The sequence below is a fragment of the Perissodus microlepis genome, chromosome 22 (assembly GCF_051167445.1).
Source record: "Perissodus microlepis isolate ML-2025 ecotype Zambia chromosome 22, ASM5116744v1, whole genome shotgun sequence".
NCBI classification, from domain to species: domain Eukaryota; kingdom Metazoa; phylum Chordata; class Actinopteri; order Cichliformes; family Cichlidae; genus Perissodus; species Perissodus microlepis.
In genome coordinates, this window is record NC_140481.1 from 31628631 (window position 1) to 31656533 (window position 27903).

Sequence of the window (27903 nt, forward strand, 5' to 3'; positions counted from 1 at the left end):
GAGCTAAACCGGCACCCAACTCGGTTACATTTTTAAGTGACACTTTCACTTTTTTTTTTTGCATAATTGGCACTGTAGATGGATCTGTAAATTTTGAAGGGGTGGGGGTCAGTTTTTCTTCTTACAGTCTCTGAAGCCAGGCTTGCAACAAAAATGACTCTCGGTACTGGAGAGACCTTGAAAACGAACTAAACAAATAAATTGCCACTTTTTATGTTTGATATATTAATTTTATTTTGCATTACACAAAGCTTCAGGTAGACTAGCATAGCCAAAACAGCTCAAAATAAACTGAACTCATTCTTTACATATAAAAATAAAGATGGCTAACAGGCTACACCATCTTCTCTTTCTACTCATCTCAGGCTTATAAATAGCAAAATAAATTACAAAGTTCACATATCAAGCTGTTACACATTGTTAAAACTTTAAAACCCTTGAAATGAGCAGAACCGTTGCAACAAAGAAAGAGGTAGGTCAATTTTTTCTCCTGTAAAGGTTAATACCAGCATTTCTTTATTAAGTCTGGAGCATATTTCTGTTTTCACTTCCAGAAATAAAAACGGGTGTTTTTAAATTCAGTGCTTGTTAGTTTAGAAACACAGGTGAAACATTGTCACTTTGCTGGGAACCTATAAAGTGATAACTGACACAAGTAGATCCTAGAAGTAGCAAATAAGTCATAAATGTACTATTAGTAGCACATCATTGACAAAGGATTTAAAAAATGTAACATTTTGTAACTAAAGTGAGGTTACTTTTTTTAATTGGTCCAAAAATGAATGACAAAACAATCTTAATGTTCAAATGAAACCAATGTTTATGGTAACAAAAAAGTGCCAAAGCCTGTCTTCAGTGCATTTAAACTAACGAAGCAACTTTCTAATACAAAAAGATTTTAATACGAACAATACACAAGGAAAATTCTTTGGTGCCTGTGCATGATATATATATATATATATATTTATTTATTTATTTTTTTCTCTTAATCTCAACCTACTTTGGCACATCAACCATCTCCACCTAATTCCCTCTACACTCAGTTTTCAGCTGACTGTCAACTCTTTGCAGCTTTTGGTCTAACCTCTCACCAGCGCCGCTTGCTCCAGCGTTCGTCAGTACTGATGGAAGCTTCCGAATTTCCTCTGCTGTCGCAGATGCTATCCAGGCGTTGAGCCGTTGGTGAAGCTCTGAGGAGTTCAGCTCTGTGTTTCTTCCCTGTCTCTTCCCATCCTGAGATGGGAGCTTGTGCACAATTCGACGCAGCCGCTTGATATTTATGTTATGGTGCACAAAAAAAGCTGGGAGGATTTCTCTGAGGTAGTCGGCACCATCTGCAAAACGTACAGACAATCAGTAGCTGATAAAGAAATGGAGCAATGCTCTGACAGCAAGATGGTAACAAGGCATTCAGATAAAACATTTTACGTGGAAGAGCCATTCTTATTATTATAGAAACTGATAATAAGCCATCAGATATTCTTAGACTGTGATCACTCGCTAAGAGCTGACATAAACACCCATAAAATCATCGTCATTTTCAGATTCTTCCTTTCTGTTTCTTTTCAGATTTAATAAATTCGTATGCCTCCTTTTGCCTTTTTAAACTGCTCATCTCACCTTTGAGATCTTCGCAGTTTGCACATACATTATTGTGCCAGGAGGAGCCCCTCAGTGCCAACTGCAGTCCTGCACCACTGCAGCTCTTGTGCTCTGTGCAGTTGTGATGAGCAGAGGAAACCTCTGAGAAGGTGCCGTCAGAGCAAGTCTGGCACACGGTGTCCTCATCAGGTGTACCTGGAAAAGGTAATGAGTACTTTGATGAAGACACCTGAGATCAGTCATGTAACAAATGGAATATTATTTGGGATAGGTTAACAATTAACATACTAATCGAAAGGAATAAAACCAAACCCTTTTGAACTAAGTGAAATCGCCCTCAGCTCAATGTGCTAAAAATGCAGTAGGTGTAACAGTGGTCCTGCTAAGACTCTCAGTGTCGCCGTACCCTGAATGAATACATGTAGTTGCCGTCTTTGCCCCTGTGTGGCAGCAAACTACAGTCTTGAAACTCAAACTGAGACTGTGCACTTGCTTCAGTCCAATGCTGACAAAAAAGCAACACCTACAGCTTCCTAAAGCAATCCTGCTCTTTGTTGCTGTGTTGGCTTTTCAGTATAAAAACCAGAAGCTGTAAGATGGCCAAGACAACCGAATGGTAGCTGTTGCAGGCAAAATTTAAATTACACAGAATGTTTGCAGTGTGGGAAGAATGACAGTGTCATAAAGACTGTCAGTTTGTATTTGCTTAGTGTTCTGAAGATGTCATCTGTGTCAAAGAAACAGTGTCATTGTTGTAATATACCGGCCTATAAATAGGCACATAATTCAGGAAGCAGGCTATTTTGAGTTGTTGTTGCCCTTTTACACAGCAGAGCGGCAGCAATTTCGATGCGTCATAGGAGGAAACTTAACAGCGCTGCTATGACATCTCAAAATACGTGCTGCAGAAAACACATTTCCCTATGATGAAAAGCTCTGAGCTCATGCAGGAGCTCTGCGCACTCTACCTTTGGCCCGCACTCCTTGTCCGGGTGGACACGCGCTGTGTGGGAGGCACATATCGTACTGCGGCTTGTAGTAGTACCCTGGTTTGCACTGGCACTGGCAGTCACTGTCCGCTGTGCACGGGGTCTTCACCACCTGATTGTGACTGCAGACTCCACAGCGCAGGCACCTCCCGATGTGGTTCCACACCTCAGTGAAGGAGCCGTGCGGACACTTTGCGCAGTCGCTCTTCCTCTCGGACGAGCACTGAGATCGCAGGTATGTCCCAGGGGGACAGCGGTCACAGCTCACCGGCGACCCGGTGATGGGGTCTCTGCTTTCAAAGGTCATGGCCACGCTGTCGACTCGAACGGCGTGCAGTAAGAGCAGCACCACCGGGAGCACCGATAACACCATCTGGAAAGAAACGAGAAAAGTACCAACGGTGAGTGCAAGGAAACATCAAAGTCCGGCAAAATCAAAGAAGGAAATAAGCAAATAACTTTAAGGAAAACAGAAGCGTCTGACAGACACGTGGAACAGATGAATATATCTCTCATTGGCTACTCTTAGAAGTAGTCAAAATAAATGAAAACTGTAGGTCTCCATGCTAAAAATGTCTACCTCGCATTTTTATCAAACTCAAACAAAAATCTTTACTAAATGAATAAATGCGTCCACGCGACCTTGTTCTACAATGATTAGCGTGAGGAGGGAATCCCTCAGACGCTGACGACGTCACCTACCATTGCTAACAGCTGGGATGTGTGCGCTGCAGCAGGATTCAGCTCTGTCAGGAGGATGGGACTTCAGCTTCCTCTCCTCTCTATTTAAGCTAAATTACGCCCCCGTAATCAATACACAACTTTAGGATGCGTCATCGTCACCGCATGATTCCAGGTAATTTGTATTTTAAAAAAGGCTTTTATTTATCCCCAGTTTAATTACTTCTTACAGCCTACATTTAAATTTTTTTATATCATCATACAGGTGTGGGATGATGTCTGTATAAACACTACCTATCCATCCTGCGGGATGCTGCATTGACCTCACGGGACTCCCACCAGAACGAAGAACCTTTAAATAAAATAAAGCTGCTCCTCGGATTTTCTTTATTTCTTCTTCTTCTTCTTTTTTTTTACTGTTCAGTTGTTTCTCTCTCTCTTTCCGGTTGGTGTTGGGTAATACTGAGCCCACGGTGCGGTTTTACAGGCGCGTTGATGTGGTAGATCCTGAAACTGTGGTACGATGAGTTAACCCCACATGATGTTTTGGCTTTGCTAACTAATGATGACTAAATCACGCGTTGAAACGATACTAGGGAAGCAGTCCAAACTGCCGGGTATAAAAGTGGGTATAAAATAAAAATTACAAGCTGGGTGGTCGGAACACTCAGTGTGGTGTCTGTGGAGAGGCTGAACCCTGTCCCAGCTGCTGTAGGGCGGGGAGCACCTTGGATACGCTAACACAGAAAGACAAATAACTATCCAAACCCACATGAACACCTATGGATAATTTAGAATTACCAATTAAGCTAACCCCACTAATTGCTTGTCTTGGACTGAGAACCCACACAGACACAGGGAATACATGCAAACATCCTTCCTCCAAAAGAAAAAAAAAACTGTTCGCCCTCAGTATTTGAAAATATTCCAACTCACAGTAGTCGTTAACAAGGCCACAAATTCTTTCCTTGAAAATGTTCAAAGTGTCTTTAAAATCTAATCCAAGAGTGGGGTTGCTGCTGAGACTAGTTATCAGACTGCACGGGGAAACAAGAGGCAAATTTTACACCTTCACATCACTCTTTACTTTGATCTCATCTCCAGCAGTAAGACTGACTTTCACCACAGAACACTGATCCTGTTGCTGTTCGTTTTTTTGTGAGTGATGACACCTTGTGGACAAAAGATGCTCTGTTTTACATTTTGCTCATAAAGATATGAATCGTTTGATCTTTAATTAAAACCGCGAATAAATAGAGACTAGAAGTTTTCAGATGTCTCAATTCACTGGAATGTGAGAGACTAGACCTGAGATCATGGTGATACTTACATATCACCACAGACAGAACATTCCAGTGTGTGTGTATATAAAAGTGACTTAATGAAACTAGAGATAGCACAGACAGGTTTTTAATTGTTTATTAACTAACAGAGAAAGTGGACGAACTGGAGTCTTGACGGCTAAGAGAGGCTGGCTGGTTTAGTTTCAGCTGCACACCTGTCTAGACTTGTAAAAGTAAAACTGAAACACACACACTCACTCTGAGTGGGGCCTGAGTCAGTACGCATCATCAAAACATGCTGATGCTAACACTTACCGGAAAGCACTCCTGTGCTCTCGTGCACACCTGAATCTAATTATTTGAAGCAAACATGTGAATGAGACCAGATGAACATTAAGTTACAGCAGGTCAAATTAAACAACAAACACACCACAAATAGCTAAATTAAACCTTCCTGTCGTGTTTGGGTCAAATCTGAGCGATTTACAACTAAAAAAGCCTCATAAATATTGAGTAGGTCAATAATAAATTAAACACATTATGACAATAAATCTCTTAATAAGGAAAAACGTGAAATCAAACTGAATAATATGAATTCTATGTTTAAATAATCTTGCATGTGCCACACTTAGAGCGACTGACAGTCATTTCTGAATAATCGCACCAACAGATGGAAATTAGCCTTTGGCTATAATCTGGCATGTTTACATTCATGTAATTTTTTTTTTTTACATTTATGTTCATTAACATGCACTGTCCTAAATAAATAAATAAATAAACAGTTGTCACCTTCTCACCAAGCTTCGTGCAGATGGTCTTGTTGGCCCTTCCAGCTGTGTGCAGCTGTATAATGTTGTCCCTGATGTAACTGATGGACTGTAGTATGTGAGCCACATGGACACACAGCCATTCTGGAGGGCATCGAATAAATCTTTCAATCACTGACATGCAAATCAGTTTATAACTTTCATGTAATGTGTTTTTTTTCTCTGAAATAAAGAACTTGAGCTGTTTTCCACACTGAGGGGCCGGTGGATGGGGCCATGTACTGTAAAACCCTGGACGAGACCCTCATTCCCTCAGTCACAACAATGAACAGAGTTTTATTTATTTTTTGGTTGATATTCTTTCTCCATTTAAAAAAACAAAAAAAACTTGTCCTCCAGCTAAACCGGGTGAACATCGAGACATTCCCAGTATTCCAGTCAGTCCCGACAGTTCTTATGGTACGTGGCTTCAAATCTCCCAGTTGGTGACAGTGAAAGCATTAATCACTAGTGTCTGTAACAAGACTTCAGAAACCAGTGGATGATGTCACAGGAGCTCCATTCATCTTTGTAAGTGTCAGACCTAAATGAACCACAAATCCCGCATGAGTCTTGTTTTTCTTCAGTAGCCTCCGCAGCCTCCTCACCAACAATTAATAATCCTGAGAAAACAGATACTTCCTCACTGAATGTTGATTTAGAAACAAATCTGTTTGTCTTCTCCTCCGTGGTTTAGCAATCCACTTCGTACAGCTGCATGCCCTCTTCTCTCTGTCACCGTCTTCGGAAAAATAAACAAATGAATTTATTCTCTGTGTTTTTGACTACGGCTTGTTCCTAAGGGAAGGATTTCCATCATAATCACTGTTTTGCGTTCACTCACTGAAGATGATTTCTTGTGTTACCATAGTTGCAGCTATTTCTAACTACACCAAGGATCCTGGGCTCTGTGACAGAAAGAAGCTGTAAACTCTGACTTCACTGAGTTTCCCATGTTAGAAAGGCTGATTAGAATCATTTCAATCAACTCACCCTGTTGAAAAAAACCACCAGTGGCAGTTTCATCCTAGGATTCATGATGGCAATGGATAAATAATGAAGAGCGGTTGTTTTTGGTCATCTTCTATTTAGTAATCCATAGTTTAATGAATGAATTGATTTATATTTGAGCTCCAAACCAAACTGTTCGCCTGTAACCTGACAGGGTCAATGCAGGTTGTAGCAGGTGAAAACAAAGAGATGAGACAGAGATGACTTAATAACATGTGGTATTTAAACCTGCTAAAGGTGAGTTGTGTTATTTTGCAGGAGAAATACATTTTCAGAGGACTCAGATGCAGAAATAAACTTAAAACGAACCTAAATTAAAGCAGGAAGCCAAAGTCTACAGTGAGCAAAAAAAAAGGGTATTACAAACAAAAAAGACGAGAATATTTGAAAATAGTAGATATATTAGATAACAGACATTGAAAACATGTAGTGAGATACACAAGCGTAAACCAAATCCTAAGTAGGAAGGTGACATACAGGAAGGGAAAATGCTAACAAAGACTGAAGAGAGCAAAAATGGAGTAATCAGGGAGAAAGGGAACACCTGGAAGACAAGACGCAGCTGAAACAGCTAATTAAGCTGGTGACAAAGGAAATAAAGTAGAACACAGAAGACAAGAGGTTATCTAAATAAAATGATTCTGCTGGAGGCTTCTTCCTGTTGAAAAGGAGTTTCTCCTTTCCGCTGTTCCATGAGCAATGAGGCAACTCATGGGAGGATGAGTGAATCCTGGAGTTTTTCTCTATCATTATAGGATCCTCACCCTATAACCTAAGGCACCTTGATGTGACTGTTGCTGTGACAACGGCAAAAAAGGAGCTTTGGACCTGTTTCTGAATATCCCTGTAATTACTGAGGGTGTGATGTTGTTTTTTGACTTTGTATAGACTCTTCGTAAGGACACTTGCATGTTGTCATGGTGTATTTAGCTAAACAGTACACTTAAAGTCTAAACTGTATGAGTGGCTTAAAGGTAATGAGATAGAAAACAATCCTTCCCAGAAAGGAACCTAAGAAACACTACTTAAGAAAAATTATTGCAAATGTGAGACGTTGTTTATAGGCCACTGAGTCAAAAGGATTCAGTTTCAGCATTCGGTAAAAACTAATACCTCAAGAATAGAATAGCATAGAGTAGAAGACAATGTGATAAGCATTTTTCTCCTATATTAAATCCAGAATTAAAATTTAAATCCTGCTCCTCGCACACAAGGTCTTAAATAGTCAGGTCCCATCTTATGACCTTATACTACCATATCACCCAAAAAGAGCACTTTACTGCTGGCTTGTGGATGCTGTTTTATTTAAAAGAAGTATAGGAGGCAGTGCTCAGCTTACAGGCCCGTCTTCTCTGGAACCAGCTCCCAGTTTGAACTTGTGAGACAGACACCCAATCTACTTACAAGATTGGGCTTAAAATGTTCTTTTTTAACAAAGCTAATATTTAGAGATGGATGTGACCCTGAATTCTCCCTAAGTTATGCTGCAATACACTTAGGCTGCTAATGCTTGAGCGTTTGTCCTTCTCTCACCACCTTTCACCCACCATGTGTTTATAGCACGATCTGATATCGTCGTGTTGGTGTTGTTCCCAGATCAACATAGTAAATGTTGTTCCAGGATCAACATTGCAAGTGACCAATCAGAATGTTGTGACGTCATACTTTTGCGACTTCAGGAAAAAACGCCGCAAAACAAAAAACTGTACTTAAGCTGCAAGAAAGCGCCTCTGTCCGCCGATCAATGGACCCTGACCCTGACCCTTTAATAAACGCTAAGCAGAATTGTTGTCCTTGCAACACTGGAATTTCATAAATGCACGAATGGCTTGGCGCGCCAAAGAATAACGTCACAACAATGTTGTTCCTGGAACAACATTTACTATGTTGTTCCAGGAAGAACACCAACATGACGATATCAGATCATCCGTGTTTATACACCACTCTGGCTTTAATTATTAGTTATTATTAATCTCTGGCTCTCTTCCACAGCATGTCTTTTGCTTCAAAGGAAGTTTTAACACGAAGGGGTTTTTCCTTCCCGCTGTCGCCTTGCTCATAGTGCTTGCTCATAGTAAGTCATTTAGTTATTTACCTTACAATATAGAGCGCCTTGACATAACTGTTGTTGTGATTTGACACTATATACCATATTTTCTGCACTATAAGGCGCACTTAAAATCCTTTAATTTTCTCAAAGATTGACAGTGCACTTTACAATCCGGTGCGCCTTATGTATTCATTCTGGTTGTGCTTACTGACCTCGAACCGATTTTATGTGGTACACAGCACTCAAAAATCTGTCAAAAAAATGTTTTAGTACGACTTTGGTGAGCTATGGAGCCGCACCGCTTGAGGGATTGTCGGAGCATTATGGCTACTGTAGTCAGGAGCCTTGTGGAGTAATCTGGGTCCTAAAGTCCGTCCACCTCAGATCCCAAAGTCAAACGAACACTGCGGCATCACTGAGAGTTTAAACTGACTAAACAATTAGGTTTAACATCCAGGCATCCATGAAAATAGAATTCATTAAATTCAATGGAGTTAGCAGTTAGCAGGAAGTTAGCTTGCTAATTTCCACCTAAACATGATATAGCATGTTCTGACCAGTGTTGGTCAAGTTACTTGAAAAAAGTAATCAGTAATTAATTACTGATTACTTCCCCAAAAAAGTAATCCCGTTACTTTACTGATTACTTATTTTCAAAAGTAATTAATTGCTTAGTTACTTAGTTACTTTTTAAAAACACGATTTACAACCTGAATAGGTGATAAAGCGATAGATCTTTCAGCCCAATTCTACTTTTTCTACATAATCCATCATACAAAATGTAATCAAATGGAAAAGTCTCCTTTTTTAAAACTTGTTTTATTAGTTTTAATCTTTTAACTTTATGCATCAAGCAAAAATGTAATTATATGCAACATTCTCTGACTGGAAGAAATTTGTTTAGCATTTAAACCTATTTTCTGCACATTCCAGCACATAAAATAAATTTTTTTTGTGTGTTTACACTCACTCTTTCACATAGATGCAAGTAAAACACAGCAGAAAATAAATAAAGTCAAAGACTCAGCGGTCCTTTTGCTCTATTTTCACCTGTAAAGCAGGAGTGGGGTAGGCGGAGGTTTACCCTGGTGCAGGTGTGCCGCAGCGGTCAGTGGAAGAATCCGCGAGTTTCTCTGTGAGTTTCCCATTACGTCATAGCTACTCGGTGCTTGCTCGGAAGTTTAGGTGTTTTTTTCGCTGTAAAAAGAAGTTTTCTTCCCAAGCACAACGGACGCTAATGTTTTTGTCACTTTTTATGGAATCAAACTCAAAGTAAGGTCAGTACTTCCACGCTTTAAACGGTGCACGCTCATACTCTCTCTCACACAGCTGTTGTCACAAACGTCGCACTTGCTAACGTCACTGTCATGAGACATTCTCGCAAAAAAATCACTGTTTTAATAACGCAGTAACGCAGCGTTCCTACGGGAGAGTAATGGTAATCTAATTACCGTTTTTGCAATAGTAATCCCTTACTTTACTCGTTACTTGAAAAAAGTAATCGGATTACAGTAACGCGTTACAAGTAACGCGTTACTGCCCATCTCTGGTTCTGACTGAGAGATTTCTGAAAAAATTCAAACGTACAGCTCTGCTATCACTTGCAACACAAATGAAGACAGAAAACTAAACAGCAGTGACGTTTGCAGGGTTACTGAAGTTGGGCTAGGTGGTATATAATGATGTGCTACGTGATCACTAGCGACACAGGCTTGGCTTCTAGAAATTGGGCAGCGATTATCTACAAAAAAATTCCATCCAAATATTAAAGACAATCAATTTTGAGCCTCAGTGGAACTGTTAAACCTTAGCACATAGGTGTCAAACTCTGGCCAGCCTAATTACATTTGGCCCGCGAAGCCATACCAAATTACTATTAGAGCTGGCCTACTGGTATTATACAGCTAATATATATATCGTTTAGTATTAAGCTTTGCTTGTTCCATATTCAGTTTTTCAGCAAAACCTGTTTGAGTCCATAAGAAAAGATTCATTCTTATATCTGGAGGAAGATTTTTTTTTCAATAAATATTAATGTTAGGCTGCGACTTTGTTCCAGTTTTGAAATTTGGCCCACTGTGTATTTGAGTTTGACACCCCTGCCTGTTGACACAGTTAATTCAAAAGAACCTATTTGTGAGAGCTACTTTTAGCAAAAGCAACATGTTAAAAGTCAAATCATTGCAGCTTTCTTTGAAATGACATTGAATTCATGGTACTCTGCACTATTCTCACCAGATCTCAGTTCACTACAGCAGCCTTGGTTTGTATCCTGAATGCGCTGCCCACAAATCTGCAGTAACTCGGTGATGCCACAATGTTAGCCTCAACCAAACTCTCTAAGGAAAACCTCCTTTTTCATCTTGTTGAACTTATTTAACCAAAAATAAATCAGGTCATTTGAGCTCTCTTCGAATCCTAGCTAAACATCTAAATCATAGAATCAGAGGTGATGAAAGAAGAGGTGCAAGTTAGGATCTGAGGTTATTGATCCCATGGTTTTTAGATCCACCTATGGAGACGGTATAGTTTTGCTCCAAAATCTTTCCTCTCGTCTTACTTTTTAGACAAACTTTGTTTAATCTCGCAAAAATCACAAATTTTAAATATAAACAACATTATAAGAATAATCCATAAATATTATGTGTACAGTATTCGATCACTCACATTGGGATTGTAAATAAATACATTAATTTAAAATGTTACACAACATTTTACTGTTCTCGAAGCATGCTTGCATAACGATATGGCTTTTTTACTGGCAAAAGGCTCTCAGGGAAGTGTCACCGCGACATCATTTTACCTTGTCCACTGTAATTTTCTTTCATAGGTGCTTGTGCTTTTGTAAATTGCTATTTTACAGCACGAGTCATTCAGTGACTACTTTCGTTTTTACTTGCAGTCTTATTCACACATTCACAGAGCTGTGGAGTAATCCATCTTCCAGAGAAATCCACTGTGATGACAGTAGCACTGCTTCAACGGCAATAATAATAATAATGACCACCACACTGGTGACTGTTGATGTATGCTATACCAGTAAAGGTTATTTCAAGTCACTCCTCTACACATTACTGTCCTTCACTAGAAGACTGTCGTTGTACTTATGAGAACAGAGAACAGCTTATAAGTCTGTGAGGAAATTACCCTGTGTCAGTACCGATGAAGAGTGGAGTTTGGATGACCCACTTTCCCAGGTAGGCAGGAATACCCCTTCATTTTGATGTAGCAGGCGAATACAGTGAGTAACTTTGTTTTTACTTGTGTGATTTTTCCTCTTGTTAGACCACTAATCACATTCTTGCCCTGAGCCTTACATTTAAAAATGTCGTGAGCATCAGCAGCAAAATGTGCATGCTGTAGTTGTGTTTCCTGTAGAATTTGGTGCAAGTTGGACATGTGTGGTATTCGAGGTGTGTCACAGTAAGGGTTTTGTCTCTGAATAAAAAATGCTGTTTGTGCTGGTGGATAATGTGTCATCTGCTCCATTTCTGTTATTCCCTTCCAAACGGTTGAGGCAGACTGTGACCCACCCACGAAAGGTTACTGAGAGGACTTGTGACTCGCACCCTCGTTGGATTTTTACTCACATATACTTACATATTTGCAAAAATATCTCTACTTCTATCCCAGAGTGTGGAAACACAGGTGTCCTGTGTGAAACTTTAAATTGAACGTCTTTAATTTTAATTAAAGACTCAGACTTAATTTAATTTTTTCCATCCCAGAATTATGAGTAAAAAGTCTGAATTTTTCAATCTCCTTTTTCAGTGGAGACAGAACAAGTCACTTGGATGAGCAATGGAAGGTTTCTTGCACTGAAAACTTCCAGATTAACAGAACCAACTTCTTGGGGGATTTCTCCACCTGAATGACTGAGCAGGCAGTCAGTTTATCCAATAACAAACCCAAAATCTCTGCAGGGTAGATAACACTGGTGATAGGAGAGAATATAATACTGTATATTATAAATAACTCTTCTTTTAGGATCAGTATGGATGTTTTTTTTCTGTTTTGAGAAGACCAAATGACAATGTTAATTCCTTCAACTTCTACTTTATTCATTGACGAATTTCTGAAAACTTGGGAAATAATGATTCACAATAGCAACTGGAATAAACAACAACTAAATTAAGAGCTGACAAATAAAAGTAAATAAATAACGTTGCTTGGAATGTATACCCTCAGACCAGTGCTACCAGTGTCATGACATAATTAAAGGAGTGCTTATGGTTTATTTTATTGTTTTCTGTAAATGGCTGCTGTGGGGCGGGTCTTCACCCTCAGCAGCTCTGGGACTGGTCGGTTGCTACCCTGGTAAAAGTCCAGCCCTGTGAGCCACTCAACATCCCTGACTCGTGCCTGGTGGAACCACATGTGATCTTCAACCCACTGAGATTCTGCTTCTGTACTCTGTGGAAGTAAAAAGGCAAAACAATTAAAAATCATAACTTTGTATGGATGCTATTCACCATGTTTATGAACAGTGGAACTGTTTTGAATATTGTTTGGGGTAGCTGTGTACCAGCTGTATCAACAGAGTGTTTTTGCAGCTCTACAAGTTGATTAAAGCTTAGTGAGCCATGATGACGATGGACATCTTTGGCAACAATGCCTTATATCTTCATTAATTTATTATGGTAATTGATCAGCACTATTTTACTGTATTGAATTAAAAGAAAGTACTTCGTACTTTCAAGCTATTTAGAGGGTTGAGTGTTTTGGACACTTCTGGGTTCATTCAGTCATTCTTTTTTGACAACAATCTTAGAGTAGGTTTCTGTTAATAGGAAAATTGTACTTAGTAGTCAGTATAATCTTTTAATGATATAAGTTTGCATATGGTAGAATGCTGCATGTAATCATTTGTGTGTAGAAGTATATAGTTGGTGGCATATTGAAAGAATGTCTCATCCTAGGAGGTCTGTAACATTCTAGGGCGTTCACCCCCACATCCTAGGAGCATGAGAGAGGTCGTACCTTGTCTTATTGTTTTACGGTAGGATTAACGTAGCTATGTCAGTTTTAGTTTAAGTGCTTTTTTACATATAGATGAACTGTTGGATTTTCCAGACCAGCAGGTTAAGGGAAGTCGTTTATGGGGCCACACTCTGACCCCCCCCCCCACACACACACACACGCACACACACACACCTCCACATTCCAATGTAAGGAACAAACGCTCACTGAAGTATAAATAAAGACCGGGGCAGTTTCTCAGTGCGAGTCTCAGTTCTGGAGACTGCCCTTGCTAGCAAGAAGTTCTGTGTGTTTCTCTTCTCTGAGTCTTTACTGAAGAAGTGTTTTAGAATATATTTCTTAACAGTTTCTGTGTTCATGGTCCATAGCTAGTGGGTTTTCAAAATAATTCAACATAAATCGAATGAATATGACTTGGCAGTAAAAAGTACATCCACACAACTTGGGAGCATTTCTGCCAATACAACAAACAAATTGTTTCTATTATCTTTGGGAGATAAAAGCTTGTAACACATTATGTTATTCCATCACAAAGTCCCTCACTGCTCCGAGGCGCAAGACCTGCTTGAACTCATATTAGCCAGCTAACTAGCATAAAGGAATATTTAAGCCAGTTCTTGATATTTAGCTAATTTTGGACTCTGAACAGCTGGAAGAAAAGGGAACTAAAAAACCCAAAAAAAGTCAATAAGTTTCAACCTGCTGCAACCATTCTCTCAGTCTACAAATAGACATGAATTGTATTGCCATAGCAAAGTGTTATTGCTATATGGGAACAGAAGACAATGGAGCCTTGTGAATGGGTTGAGTGAGGAATAGTAGACTATCATTCGGAGTCAGTTTCACATTGAGCAACACAAAGTGTTTCAGTCATTTTTCAGGCTGTGGTCACTCAAAGTGGGTACTGTTTTTTTCTTTGAAAAACTATGACATCAGGACACTTACTTTGCAACTTTCCAGGTTGTTAGCTCTGTGAGGCAGGAGGAAGGATACAGTCTGCAGCTCGCTGTCACAGGAAGTCACGCTTTGAGCAGAGTCCCTGCAGCTGGTCAACACAATAAAGTAGTGTGTGGGGATGGAGATGTTTGTACCAGGAAGAAACCTAGAATCCCACAGAAATGCACACAGTCATTAGCAAGCTGATTTTCTAACAGTCACTGTTGACCTTAGCAGTGTGACACAGAAGAGCTCTGTTGTTGCAGATGTGGTGGTCACACCGGATTACTGAATTCCATTTAAATTACAGTTGAACTCCTGGTCTCAGATACAAGCCTGATCTATGAACAACAAACAAAATCCTACTGCAGAACGAGTAGATGATGTCACTTCAAGAAAACCTATTAGGCCGTCAGGCGCATACTCTATGTAGTCCACTGCAATATACGCAGTGGTTGGAGTTTTATCCTAAGTTACATATAATGTAACTTTAAGTTACATTATATGTAACTCATGGTTATGCTATTTATAAGTTACTGATGCTGTTGGAAATTAATATCCGAATCAATGAAAATATTATTGACATGTATATTATAGATCAAAAGATGAAGAATGATAAGTCATAAGGAAAAAATAAAACAAATCAAACAAGAAGCTGTGTTACTTTTACTGTCATTTTCATTTGTTGTGACTGTTTAATTAAGTCTATTATTTTTTTATGGCCCCGCCCCTCCCTGAGCCTGGTTCTGCTGGAGGTTTCTTCCTGTTAAAAGGGAGTTTTTCCTTCCCACTGTCGCCAAAGTGCTTGCTCATAGGGGGTCATATGATTGTTGGGTTTTTCTCTGCATGTATTATTGTAGCGTCTACCTTACAATATAAAGCACCGTTGTTGTGATTTGGCGCTGTATAAATAAAATTTAATTGATTTATTTACACCTAAACTGTAACTAAACGTGGTTGTAGCTTTAGTTGCCATGACAACACCTATTAGTTTGTGAAGTCATTTTGAAGCCTCGTTAGCATTTAGGGTGCTGTCACGTCAGTTTGGAATGCTAAGCTATCAACTTATCACCATTTCTTAGATAACTGCCTGAAAATGCTCTGAAAGCCAGCTACACCAGAAACACGTCTTTAATAAATTCCAGTAGACACAGCCATACACATATGGGGGGCAGGTGCTCAAGCTTAAAAAATGCACAAATTAAAATAAATAAATAAATACATAAGTTGAACATAGCAGCACTTGCATATACTCACTGGTCTTCCTCATCCTCTTTACTGATAGGTGGCCCGATGACACCCTGAACTAATAATCCACAATCTATTCTTTCTTAGCATCATGCTGCAGTTGGCAAAGGCAAAATAAGTATTATAAAAAATGATAAGGGCAACTATATGACAGTCACTTTCAGATGACTTTATGAGCATTCCTAGGTTTTAGACTTGGATTTTTGCAGTTATACTCTCTCTATGAATGTGTAATATGGTGTACAATTATCCAAACTAGTCTGATCCTCGTGGACAAACTGACTCATCACCTCTGGCTGTCTCAGTTGTTTTTTTTTTCCTTTGCAGCAAGTCAGTGTAGAGTATCCACAGTGCCTGAACACCAGAACTGTGGACGGATGATGGATGGAAAAACAAATACTTTACTGTTATGATCTATCAGGGTGGGTTTTATCTCATTTAATCTATTACCCATAAGCAAGGAAAGAAACATTGTTTGAAGAAACATTTTCCCAGCTTCTGAATTACCACCAGCGTGTTATCAATGCCAAGGATCAGTTAACCGACAGAGCAGAGGCTCTGCAGTTTCCTTATTATGTTGTCTTTGTTATATCCATCCCATATGGTGTCTGAGTCAAGTCTGTATTTTGTGGTGTCACACTCCCCTAAAAGATCACATCACCACATGGTAATTGTCAGACCTCCTTTGTTACATGCTTGTATTAGTGCTCTTCAGTCTTTAACTGATATTGTCTCTGACCTCTCCAGTTATGAGTGTGGATTTCATCTTGGAACCCTGCTTGTGTGGAACTCATCTAACCTGAGGACCGTGGGATCATCTGGCTGCTCTTACCAGCTCCGGTGCGTCTTTCTTGAAAGGAAAGGACTTATTTGTTCTATTCTTATTTGCAGATTCTCCATCTGGATTCCCATTTGGAAATTCACATTCCACCAAAGTTTTTCTGTGTGCCTCCAACAAATGAGACTGTTGCAGTCAAGAACAACAATCACGGATTCTTCTCACCTGGACCTCAGTTAACAGTATTGGTCTGATTGAGCTGATGTGTCTCCCTCTATTGAAACAACTCATCCCTTTCAGTTACTATTTGCTTTTGCCTGCCTTTCAATGAACCCTTCAAAATAGCTAAAAGTTGCTGGAGTCTATTTTTGAGTCTGCAAGGGAAATTACGGTGTTACGGCATCAGCATTGTAAAATACAGTTGGTTCACTACAAGGTTTATCAGGTAAGACCCACACCGAGAGCATTTCATATTTTATTCAAGTATCTTTGATTCCAGCTGTTCAGCTATTTGGCAACAAAGAAGAAAAACGAACATGGCAGCAGCCAAACTGCTAACATTGAGCCTTGATATCATTGTTATGTGACTTTAGTTTTACTGCATTTGAAACATTTTGATAATTTTTTAGATGCTCATTTTTTTGTTCTTGTTTTTTTGTTTAAGTCCTATGTTTCATCCCCTATTGATATAACTGTATATTTGCCTTAACCCTTCTGTTATGCTGCGGGTTCAATTGACCTATTTTAAATGTGAAAAATCTAAAAAAAAAAAAGTGGCAAAACTTTCTGCAGAAAACATAATAAGAACAGTGCCAGGGCCGACCAGGGTGGCAGTGACCCGCGTGACAGACATCAAGTCAGACATCATTTGGGGGAGAAGTGGAAAGAGCTAGATAAAATGCATTTACGTGCATATTTGGGAGTCCTCATCCTGGCCGGGGTCTATAAATCAAAGGATAAATCAACAGCCAGTCTGTGGGATGCAGAGACAGGCAGGGCTATATTTTGTGCCACAATTCTCTCCAGAGTAATCCGATTTGATAATCGAGAGACGAGGGCTGTCAGATGGGAGCGAGACAAGCTGGCGGCTGTTAGGACAGTGTGGGACCAGTGGATAGCAACTTCCTCTACTCTATAACCCAGGCCTCAATGTCACAGTGGATGAAAGGCTAGTAGCATTCAGAGGTCGGTGCCCATTTAGGCAATATGGCTTCCAAACCAGCCAAATATGGCATAAAAATCTGGGCAGCATGTGATGCAGACACCAGCTATGCACTGGAAATGCAAGTTTACACTGAAAAGCTGGTTGGAGGAGCCCCAGAGAAGAATCAGGGCTCAAGGGTTGTGCTTGATATGGTACAAGGTCCCACAACATAACCTGTGTTTTTTCACAAGCTACAGCTTAGGTCAGGAGCTTCCAAAGAGAAAACTCACAATGGTTGGAACAGTCTGAAAGAACAGGCTGAACTCCCTGCTGAGCTGCTGGTAACCAGGAACAGGGTCCTTCAGTCTTCCATATTTGCCTCCACAGACACTACAGCGCTGGTGTCCTATTGCCCCAGAAAGGGGAAAAATGTTGTGCTCATGAGCACTTTGCACAAAAAAGCTGAAATCAGCACACGAGAGGACCAAACGCCAACTATGATCCTGGACTACAATGCCACCAAAGGGGGGATGGACAACTTGGACAAAGTCACAGGATCCTACAGCACCAAGCGAATGACTGCACGCTGGCCACTGGTGATCTTTTACAACATGATCGATGTATCTGCCTACAACGCATTTGTCATTTGGACGGAGAGCTTTCCTGAGTGGGTGTCAAAGCTGTACAAGAGGCGCATCTTCCTTGAGGAGCTGGGGAAGGTGCTTGTGGTACCGCATATACAACGGAGGCAGCACATGCTAAGGACCCCAGCTGCTGCAGCGACAGTGAGGGAGATCCAGGAGAGGACTTCATCTAGTACACCAGTGTGTGAGGTAAGTGTGTGTGTGTGTATGTTGCGTATGTCTTGGGATCAGAAAAAAAACATAGTAATCACCGTCCTCTTCTTTCTAAGTTGCTGCTGGGGAGGAGAGGAAGAGGTGCCAGGTCTGCAAGCCATCTGATGTCAAGTCAAGCATGACCTGTGTGAAATGTGCAAAATTCATTTGCACAAAACATTCTGTGACGACATGTCCCTCTCATGCTGTGTAGACATACACAAAAACGAATAGGTGGAAATGAACCAGGGGCATTTCTGGTTCTAAACATTGTATAGTGTTTACAAGTCACTTGTGTGCTGTGGAGACACACAGACACACACACATTGTGATCATATTGCTAATCTCTTATTTTGTTCATTTCTAGATCAAAAACAGCGCTTCAATAAAGTTTAGTTCCAGTACAAACTGTCATGTTTGTGCTGTGGCAGGCAGAATGTAGGACCCAAACACACGACTTGGAACGCAGGGATGAACTAAAAGAGGCAGCTTTTATTGAGCTGTGAAAACTCGCGTGCCAAAATACAGGAAACAGAGCGTAACAACTGGAAACTAAACTTGGAAACAGAACTAGTAACAAAGAAGCTAGAACATAAGAGTTTAACAAGTTCCAATATAATCCTGAGACACACAGCAAAGAGTGTAACACAGGACATACATACACAAGCAGGACAACGAGAGGATGGGGAACAGGTGGTAACACAGCTGGGGCAAATCAGAGCTAACGAGACACGGGGAAGCAAAACCAGACACACTGCGCACAGGACATGGACTATCAAAATAAAACAGGAAACACAGACTCAGGACACACAAGCTTAACACAGTAACTGGGGAGACAAAGGGAACATAGCGACATGGGTGACTAGACATGAAAGGTGGGATACAGGGAACAGAGACTAAACACAGGCTAAGATAACTACTAAGGGAGGAAGGACTACAATCAGGAAGAACTAAAGAAAACCAAAACTACCAAAAACAATAACCAAATAATATAATTACAACGTACATCAAAAAGTTTTAAAATGCATTTTTTTATGAAAAACAAGGGAATTATCCTGATTGAACCATGATCTGTGTGAAGTAAAGAACACCATTACACCAAATGTTGATTGGAATGGTGAGTAATGGAGTTAATGATGAGATAAACAGTGTTTAATGGGATTCTTTTGGTTTCTGACACTTTTAGATAAGTAAACATGCCCCGGGTCAAATTGGTGTTCCTGAGAAGCGAACACAACACGAGGGTTAAAACCTTTCAGCATCTTTGTTCAGAAACACACCATTTTTACTGTCCTCCCTCAGATTCTCTCTCATTTCTAATTTTGTGGAAAAGGGTAAAAAAGACAGAGTTCCCATTTCATTTCTTTACTTATTTGGGATGGATGGTGTGGGTTAGCACCAGGCCAGTTGGTTTTGGTCTTTTTGTTAAAAAGCATTAAGCTATTTGCACAATATCACAACTCAGTCTATATTGATGGAATTTTCAAAAGAAAATATTATCATTGGACTAGAAATAAAACTTACTGCTGGATCTGCTCTGGAGTGTCAAATTGTCCGTCATAGTTGTAATCAAACACTGGACCCAATACCACATTCATGCCATTGTAAATGGAGGCATATTTCTTAAGCAGTGTGTTGTGGAAATAGTCCCAGATCCCTGAAAAAGAAGAGAAGATAGAGAAGTGAAGGCACATAAGGAGGAAATGTAGTTTTTTCTTAGCCGTGGTTGTTGTGAGATTCTTTTGTTTTTGTTTCTTTGTTTATTGATTTGTTTTTGAATGACTTAAGTCTTTGTCTGGGGTTTCTTTGGAAATATTTTAAGATTGCTATTTTCCTTTTGTCACGGCTGGGGCAGCAGTCGTGTGGTGCGGTGAGAAAAGGATTCAAAATGCAGGTACTGGCTGGGGTGCGAGCGAGCGTTTATTTGTAGTGAAAGCAGAGTACAAAAGCAGAAAGGGCAGAACAAAACCTAAACTGGGGAAAACTAAAGAACCTGAAACCACACACGGCATGAGGAGCAAAAATGGCAGAGAGACGCAGAAATTACACCAGGTTACACAGACGACGCGACAAGGAACACAGGCAGGCACACACTATAAATACACACAAGGTAATGAGGGAACGACACACCAGAGGGGAACACAGCTGAACCTAATTAAACACGACGGGACGCAGACCTTCAAAGTAAAACAGGAAACTCAAACTGTTTTACAAACACAAACTCAGGGACGCAAAGTCCACGAGGGGAAAGAACACAGGTGGGATAATAAAAACACTGAACACCAGAACCAAACCCAACAACAAATACAAAATCAGAAGAAACTAGAAAATAACAACAATAAACTCAAAACGCTTGGTCACCGACCCTGGACCATGACACCTTTGTCATTATTACTTCCTCCAGCAGTCGGCTCGTATTCTAAGTTAATTTACTCTGTTTATATTCTAGATGTTTCCAAGGGTCTTGGTTTTATGTAATGTGTATTTGTTACCTCAGCCGTATGTCCGTGTCTGCAATGTTGGGAAGGTTACTTTAAAATGTATTCCACTACAGATTACAGAATATATGCCCAAAAATGTATTTTGTAATGTATTACTTAATATATTATCATGCTTTTTACGAGCACATGAATGTACTATTGCTGTGTGATTTATTACTATTACTGAAGGCTACTCGCCGTACCAATACCAACTAGATTATTCGTGTTTTGTTTGGGTTTCCACCAGCGTGGAATTACCAAAAATAGAGAGGACATAGCCGAACATATGAATATTACCATGGTAACTGTAACGGTTTCAGTTACTCATATTTTGTATGTAATTATGTAACACCGGTACATGTATTCCGTTACTGTCTGTTGTCGCTGCGTGCTATTTTCATGTCTTTGTGTCAAGTTTGTGTTTCAGTGTTCCCTTTCTTCCTTGTAACTTGTGCATAGTTCTGTTCCTTGGCATCCATCATCTGTAATGATCCCCAGCTGTGACCCCATACAGTCTACACTCTGTTTGTCTGTCCTCTTAGAAGATTTTTATTGATTTCCAGGACTTCATGTGCAGCTACACAAGATCTCGTTAAAGGCTGAATGAAAAGAATTGTTTCTCTCGTGCTCTCTACGAGGCAGAAGAGATTAAAGCAGAGACTTTGGTTTCCAACTCCAAAGACTTTAAAGACTGTGTTTTTGTTCCTGAAACAACAGGGAGTTTTTGGAGAATGAGCTGAACAATAATAAAAGTAACAGAGTGCTTTGTCGCAATAATTTTATGTTCAGCAATAAAGTTGTTTTGTTGTTGTTTTTTCACAGCCACATTTTCTTTACAACCTCCAATATTATTGTGCATTACAGCTTTTTCAGTAACATTTAATGTTGCACTTACTCTTAAACTCGGGGTACATTGGTACCACATTACTCATCAGTAAAGCATCATACTGCTGGTTCGCCGTTGTGTTAAGATCTGCAAAAACACAAAAGGAAATAAGGACTTTTAGAGGGTAACAGAAGGTGAGAGGCAGTACCACATCAGACATAATTCAGACAGTCTTCAATAGGAATCCCTGGAGAAATTCTGTTGCAGTAATGATGATGGTTGTCCTACCCCTGCATGTAAAACAACATGAGGTTCACTAGCTTCACACAACTACCAAATTTCAGAAGATGTAGGTAAGTGTTCTTAATATTTTACTTGCCTTTCTGTAATAACATGAATTATCATGTTTACCAAACAGTGAAATCGTGATCATCTTAAGCTTTCCTGTGTACATTAGAAGTAGAATATGACATTTTGGGGAGAAAACAATGTTTTTAAAGTGATTTTAACAGATTGGAGTGGCAAGCCTACACATGCAGGCGCTACCCACCCTCACTCACAGCTCAGTAGAATAAAGGATGCTTACAGCTGGAACCAGGCTGCATTTTGGTACTTTGCTGAATTGCACTTCACTACAGCCACCATGTTGTTGCAAAGCAGCCACATCTGCTAATGCATGTTTATGGAGGCATTATTATTTTTCATTGATTTTCTGACTTCTTTTGCTCCTTCTGAGTTTGCAAAATATTCTTTGTTCAAAGGAAGTTTCAAACTGAGTCACTAAATCTGACTGAAAAACAAAAAACTGTTTACCCTGCAAATGTTTGAGGTTTCATGCTTCTATAATTCACCCAATGCATTTTCTCTGCCAGCATTTATTGATATTTTACAGCAGTGGTTTTTCAAACTGTGGTACGTGTACCACTGGTGGTCATAGCCAGTGTTGGGACTAACGCGTTATTAAGTAATGTGTTACAGTAACTACGTTATTATTGTGGTAACGAGCACGGTAACTAGTTATTATCCCAAAATCAGGAACGCGTTACTCGTTACTGGGATTTAGATAGGCTCGTTATTCGTTACTTCGTGTGGAGGCATCGCGGAGCTTCCACAGATTCAGTAACATTAGCAAGTGGTGGAGGCCAGCAGGTGGATGAGAGAAAGGGGAGGCAGGAGGAGAGACCCGAAGCGGCCGCCCGTCCGAGTGTCAGGTGAACTGAACTTCAGGTAAGAAGTTATGACCTGCAGTCCATCTGGGTCAGATATGAACCAAGTTTAGGTGGAGTTTATTTTCGTTGTGCTGACTTTTCCGTACTGCTACTAGCTAGCATGACGGAGTTTCTATACAGCTGGGTGGTGCTATGTTACTGATGTTGAACTTTATTTTGTTCATAAGGTTAATTATTAGAGTTGCCAACCGTTCCCTAAAAAACGGAATCGTCTCATATTCAGAGAAAATATTACGTGTTTCGTATTGAGGTGAAAAGGAACAGTTTGTCCCGGACTTCAGCTACAATGAAAAAGACACAAAGCTGGAGTTATTCTGTCTTTATGCTGCACAGCTGCCTCTTCTTCTCTCATTCTCTCCCCTCCCTCTCCTGTTGCTACTTTAATCATGAAACTGATCAATGATCAGCTGATCGGCTTTTCTCTCTTGTTTATTTATCGCCCACTTTGCGCCAGAAAGAGGAAACCACCGGATGTCACGTTAAACAACAGCAGCACGTTTAAGCTTGATCAGCTGTTGTTAGAATTTATTTAATATTACTTTCTAGTATCAGCTGATGTTTGCTGGAGCCACAGCTGTAAAGCTGCTGGTCATGATATCGGTTTGGATATGTGGTGAGAGGGAAACATGAAGATGAAACCAGGAGATGTCGTTACTGAATCATCAGAGCTGAGCAGGTGATGGAGAAACAGGTTTACCTTTTAGGTGACAGGAATGAGTTGAAGGGAAGTTATGAACTGTTTCTGAGAGATAAATAACACCAGGATCCTTTCTGTGTAGCTGACAGCTGGTAACTGTTAAGGGGGCGGGTCTAGCAAAGTTTTGCCAGGGGGGCAGGTAGGGCATTAACAGGGAAAGGGGGGCACAAAGAAATACTTTTTTATTCTCATTTAAAATGTCTCGTTTTTAATAAATAATTATCTGAGTCTTACAACAAACGATTGATAGATTGATACATATATACCATCAAGACAGTGTACATCACTGTCACAACAGTGTTTATTTTCATTCAAAGGCTTTATGATTTTTCCTATAATGGTGGGCCGGTCTATAGTCAAAATGCCCGGGATGATTTTTTGTCCCAGTCCAGCCCTGTATGCAACTCATCTGCAGTCTGGTGTTACCTACATCTTCCTATTCAGAAGGCAGAATTTCTGAGTTCTGAGTACAATCAAAAGCACCACGACTGCAGTTTTTGTGTTGGATGTAAAAAGCACACACGACGCTGTAACGTAGGCTAGAATCATGGCGGCGGTCAACGACGGTCCAGGCGTGGGATTTCTCTCGTGGAAATATGCACATTGTTTTTTTCTTTGGTAGGTGGCACAGTGCACTTGTGGCAAGTAAGCAAGCTAGAAGACTGGCACTCTTGCTGGGTATCCAGTTAGCAACACATTAACAAGAGAAGTCTGAGTGAAACCAAAGTTACTTTCCCTAGTAACTAGTTACTTTGAAAGTAACGAGTAACTTGAAGTAACTGAGTTACTTTTGATGGAAGTAACTAGTAATGTAACTAAGTTACTAATTTAAAGTAACTTACCCAACACTGGTCATAGCTGGACTGGCCATCGGGCATACCGGGCATTTGCCCGGTGGGCCGCTGGCGATTTTTTGTTTTTATGGGCCGATCGATTTTTTTTTTTTTTTGGAAGGGTATAAATACTGAAAGGTGTTGGATTGGCCAATTGGTCATGATCGACTCTGGGCTGGACCAATTACAGCCGAGGAGGTCGGATGCACCCTCCCCCTTGTTTAGCAATCTTATAGACGAACTAAAGAAAATGGAGAACAGAAAAAGGAAAGGAGGTGCAGAAAAAATTAGGGCCAAAAAGAAACAAGCCCTTCAGGCAGACGCTGCCAAATGTGTAAAAATAACTGAATTGTTTGGCGGTAGCTATGGCATAGCTTCCACAGATTTAGCAACATCAGCAAGTGGTGGAGGCCAGCAGGTGGATAAGGGAAAGGGAGGCAAGAGGAGGAGAGACCCGAGGCGGCCGCCGGTCATAGTGGCAGAGGAACTGAACTTCAGGTAAGAAGTTATGACCTGCTGTCTATCTGTGTCAGATATAAACCAAGTTTAGTTGTAGTTTGTTTTCGTTGTGCTGACTTTTTACAGTTGCTTAGAATAACTGGTACTGCGTACTAGCTAGCATGACGGAGTTTATATACTGCTGGGCGGGTGCTATGAAGTTACTGATAGTAAATTTTATTTTATGCTTAAGGTTAGTTTCTCAAACTCCTCAAAATCTTAACAAATTGTGCCAATCCTTACATGTTGCACCAGGCTGATTTATCATCAAAAGTGGAGAAGTCTGTGACAGAGGAGACAGAAGAGCAGCAGAGAGAGATGGAGATGGAGAGATGACTTTATGTCATCCATGAGGGATGCATTTGACATATGTTTCACATATTATAGCCCGACAAGTTACTTATAGCAATTTAAATACGAGCAATCAGTTTTTGGCAAATACCGGAAATCAGTTTTTGGCACAACACCGGCTATTGCAGTTAATAATACAACAGCTTCTTGCCATTTTTTTGTGTTTCTTTTTATCGCTGTGTAACTGAGTTCAACTGAAAGCCTGAATGCGCTAGTACCTCTTGCCACAAGTTCCCAGAATCCTTTGCGGTTTTACCCCTGAATCACGTCACATTTTTGGTGGGCCGGTCTCTAGTCAAAATGCCCGGGCCGATTTTTTGTCCCAGTCCAGCCCTGCTGGTGGTGCGTGGGCTCCCTCTAGTGGTTTGCAGGAAGTCTCCAATTTTTTTTTGAAGATTAAATAATATAGCATGTTCTGATTGAGGGATTTCTGAAAAATTCAAACGTACAGCTCTGCTATCACTTCCAACATAAATGAAGACAGAAAACTAAACAGCAGTGACGTTTGTAGGGTTACTGAAGTTGGACTAGCTGCTATATAATGATGTGCTACATGGTGGCTAGCTACACAGCTATGTTAGCATAATATAAACACAGTGAAGCTGGAGGATGAACGCTAACTTTTTTCCACTAAAAGTTAACATGAGGGTTCCCGATGGTTAGGGACAAATACAGTCGCATGGCAGGATGCTGTAAACGGACCAAACTTCAGTCAGGAGAACAACTGAGAAAATCCATCCACAATACGAGGTTAGTCATTAATATACTGCTGCATGGGCTGGGCTGGAGTTACAGCGTAAGGGTTTCAAACTGAGTTTTAAAATGAACGGTGGTAATAAAAACCGAGAGGCCGACAGGGATCACTGACTTTTTTTAGGTACTTGTTCAGATTAAATAGAGCAAGATACAAAGTATTAAAACATGTTAAAAAGACAACAACCCTGATAAACGCAGAGTAGTTTGGACCCAGAAGCAGGGTTCATCAGGTCATCACTTAAAGACCGGATATCCCACCTGCTGTGAATGTTTTAATGCAGTACAATTCAATTCAATTCAATTCAATTCAATTCAATTCAATTTTATTTATATAGCGCCAAATCACAACAAAAGTCGCCTCAAGGCGCTTCATAGATACAGAGAAAAACCCAACAATCATATGACCCCCTATGAGCAGCACTTTGGCGACAGTGGGAAGGAAAAACTCCCTTTTAACAGGAAGAAACCTCCGGCAGAACCAGGCTCAGGGAGGGGCGGCCATCTGCTGCGACCGGTTGGGGTGAGAGAAGGAAGACAGGATAAAAGACATGCTGTGGAAGAGAGACAGAGGTTAATAACAGATATGATTCAATGCAGAGAGGTCTATTAATACATAGTGAGTGAGAAAGGTGACTGGAAAGGAAAAACTCAATGCATCATGGGAATCCCCCGGCAGCCTACGTCTATTGCAGCATGACTAAGGGAGGATTCAGGGTCACCTGGTCCAGCCCTAACTATATGCTTTAGCAAAAAGGAAAGTTTGAAGCCTAATCTTAAAAGTAGAGATAGTTTCTGTCTCCCGAATCCAAACTGGAAGCTGGTTCCACAGAAGAGGGGCCTGAAAACTGAAGGCTCTGCCTCCCATTCTACTTTTAAATACTCTAGGAACAACAAGTAGGCCTGCAGAGCGAGAGCGAAGTGCTCTAATAGGGTGATATGGTACTACAAGGTCATTAAGATAAGATGGGGCCTGATTATTTAAGACCTTGTATGTGAGGAGCAGGATTTTGAATTCAATTCTGGATTTAACAGGAAGCCAATGAAGGGAAGCCAAAACAGGAGAAATATGCTCTCTCCTTCTAGTCCCTGTCAGGACTCTTGCTGCAGCATTTTGGATTAGCTGAAGGCTTTTCAGTGAGTTTTTTGGACATCCTAATAATAATGAATTACAGTCGTCCAGCCTGGAAGTAATAAATGCATGAACTAGTTTTTCAGCGTCACTCTGAGACAGGATATTTCTAATTTTAGAGATGTTGCGCAAATGGAAGAAAGCAGTCTTACATATTTGTTTAATATGTGCGTTGAAGGACATGTCCTGGTCAAAAATGAGTCCAAGGTTCCTCACAGCATTACTGGAGGCCAAGGTAATGCCATCCAGAGTATGAATCTGGTTAGATACCATATTTCTAAGATTTTCAGGGCCGAGTACAATAACCTCAGTTTTATCTGAATGAAGAAGCAGAAAGTTAGCGGCCATCCAGGTCTTTATGTCTTTAAGACATTCCTGCAGTTTAACTAATTGGTGTGTGTTATCTGGCTTCATGGACAGATAGAGCTGGGTGTCATCTGCATAGCAGTGAAAATGTATGCTATGTCTTCTAATGATGCTGCCTAAGGGAAGCATGTATAATGTAAACAGAATTGGTCCTAGCACTGAACCCTGTGTACAGGTGTTATTATTATCACATGTCACATCCTGTTTATGACAGTTAAAATAAATAACATTTATATAAGAAAATTGTCTTGTGTAAACTGTATATGGTGTTAAATAGGCCTATACTACTGTACTTTAATGTCCGCCATAAGGGTGGTACTTCGAGAGCCATATATTTTATGAGGTGGTACTCATTGTGAAAAGTTTGAAAACCACTGTTTTACAGGAGTCAACG

The 27903-nt window shown here is 40.3% G+C and overlaps 2 protein-coding genes across 2 annotated transcripts in view; both read right to left on the reverse strand.

Annotated features, from left to right (window-relative positions):
• Positions 1-208: 208 nt before the first annotated feature.
• Positions 209-3387, reverse strand: tnfrsf11b (tumor necrosis factor receptor superfamily, member 11b). The gene is given in 5 exon segments (XM_084919920.1): positions 209-1143; positions 1146-1334; positions 1621-1797; positions 2571-2964; positions 3294-3387. Coding segments are annotated over 5 exon segments (819 nt in total). The 5' UTR covers positions 3297-3387; the 3' UTR covers positions 209-1087.
• A 9010-nt stretch (positions 3388-12397) lies between these two features.
• LOC146363564 (venom phosphodiesterase CdcPDE) overlaps positions 12398-27903 on the reverse strand; it is a 50135-nt gene continuing 34629 nt past the window's right edge. The window contains exons 22-25 of the mRNA XM_084918987.1: positions 21720-21797; positions 19869-20001; positions 14348-14504; positions 12398-12835 (exon numbers count right to left, since the gene is read on the reverse strand). Coding sequence (XP_084775113.1) covers positions 12662-12835; positions 14348-14504; positions 19869-20001; positions 21720-21797 — 542 coding nt within the window. The 3' untranslated portion in view covers positions 12398-12661. The remainder of the gene's footprint in view (positions 12836-14347; positions 14505-19868; positions 20002-21719; positions 21798-27903) is intronic.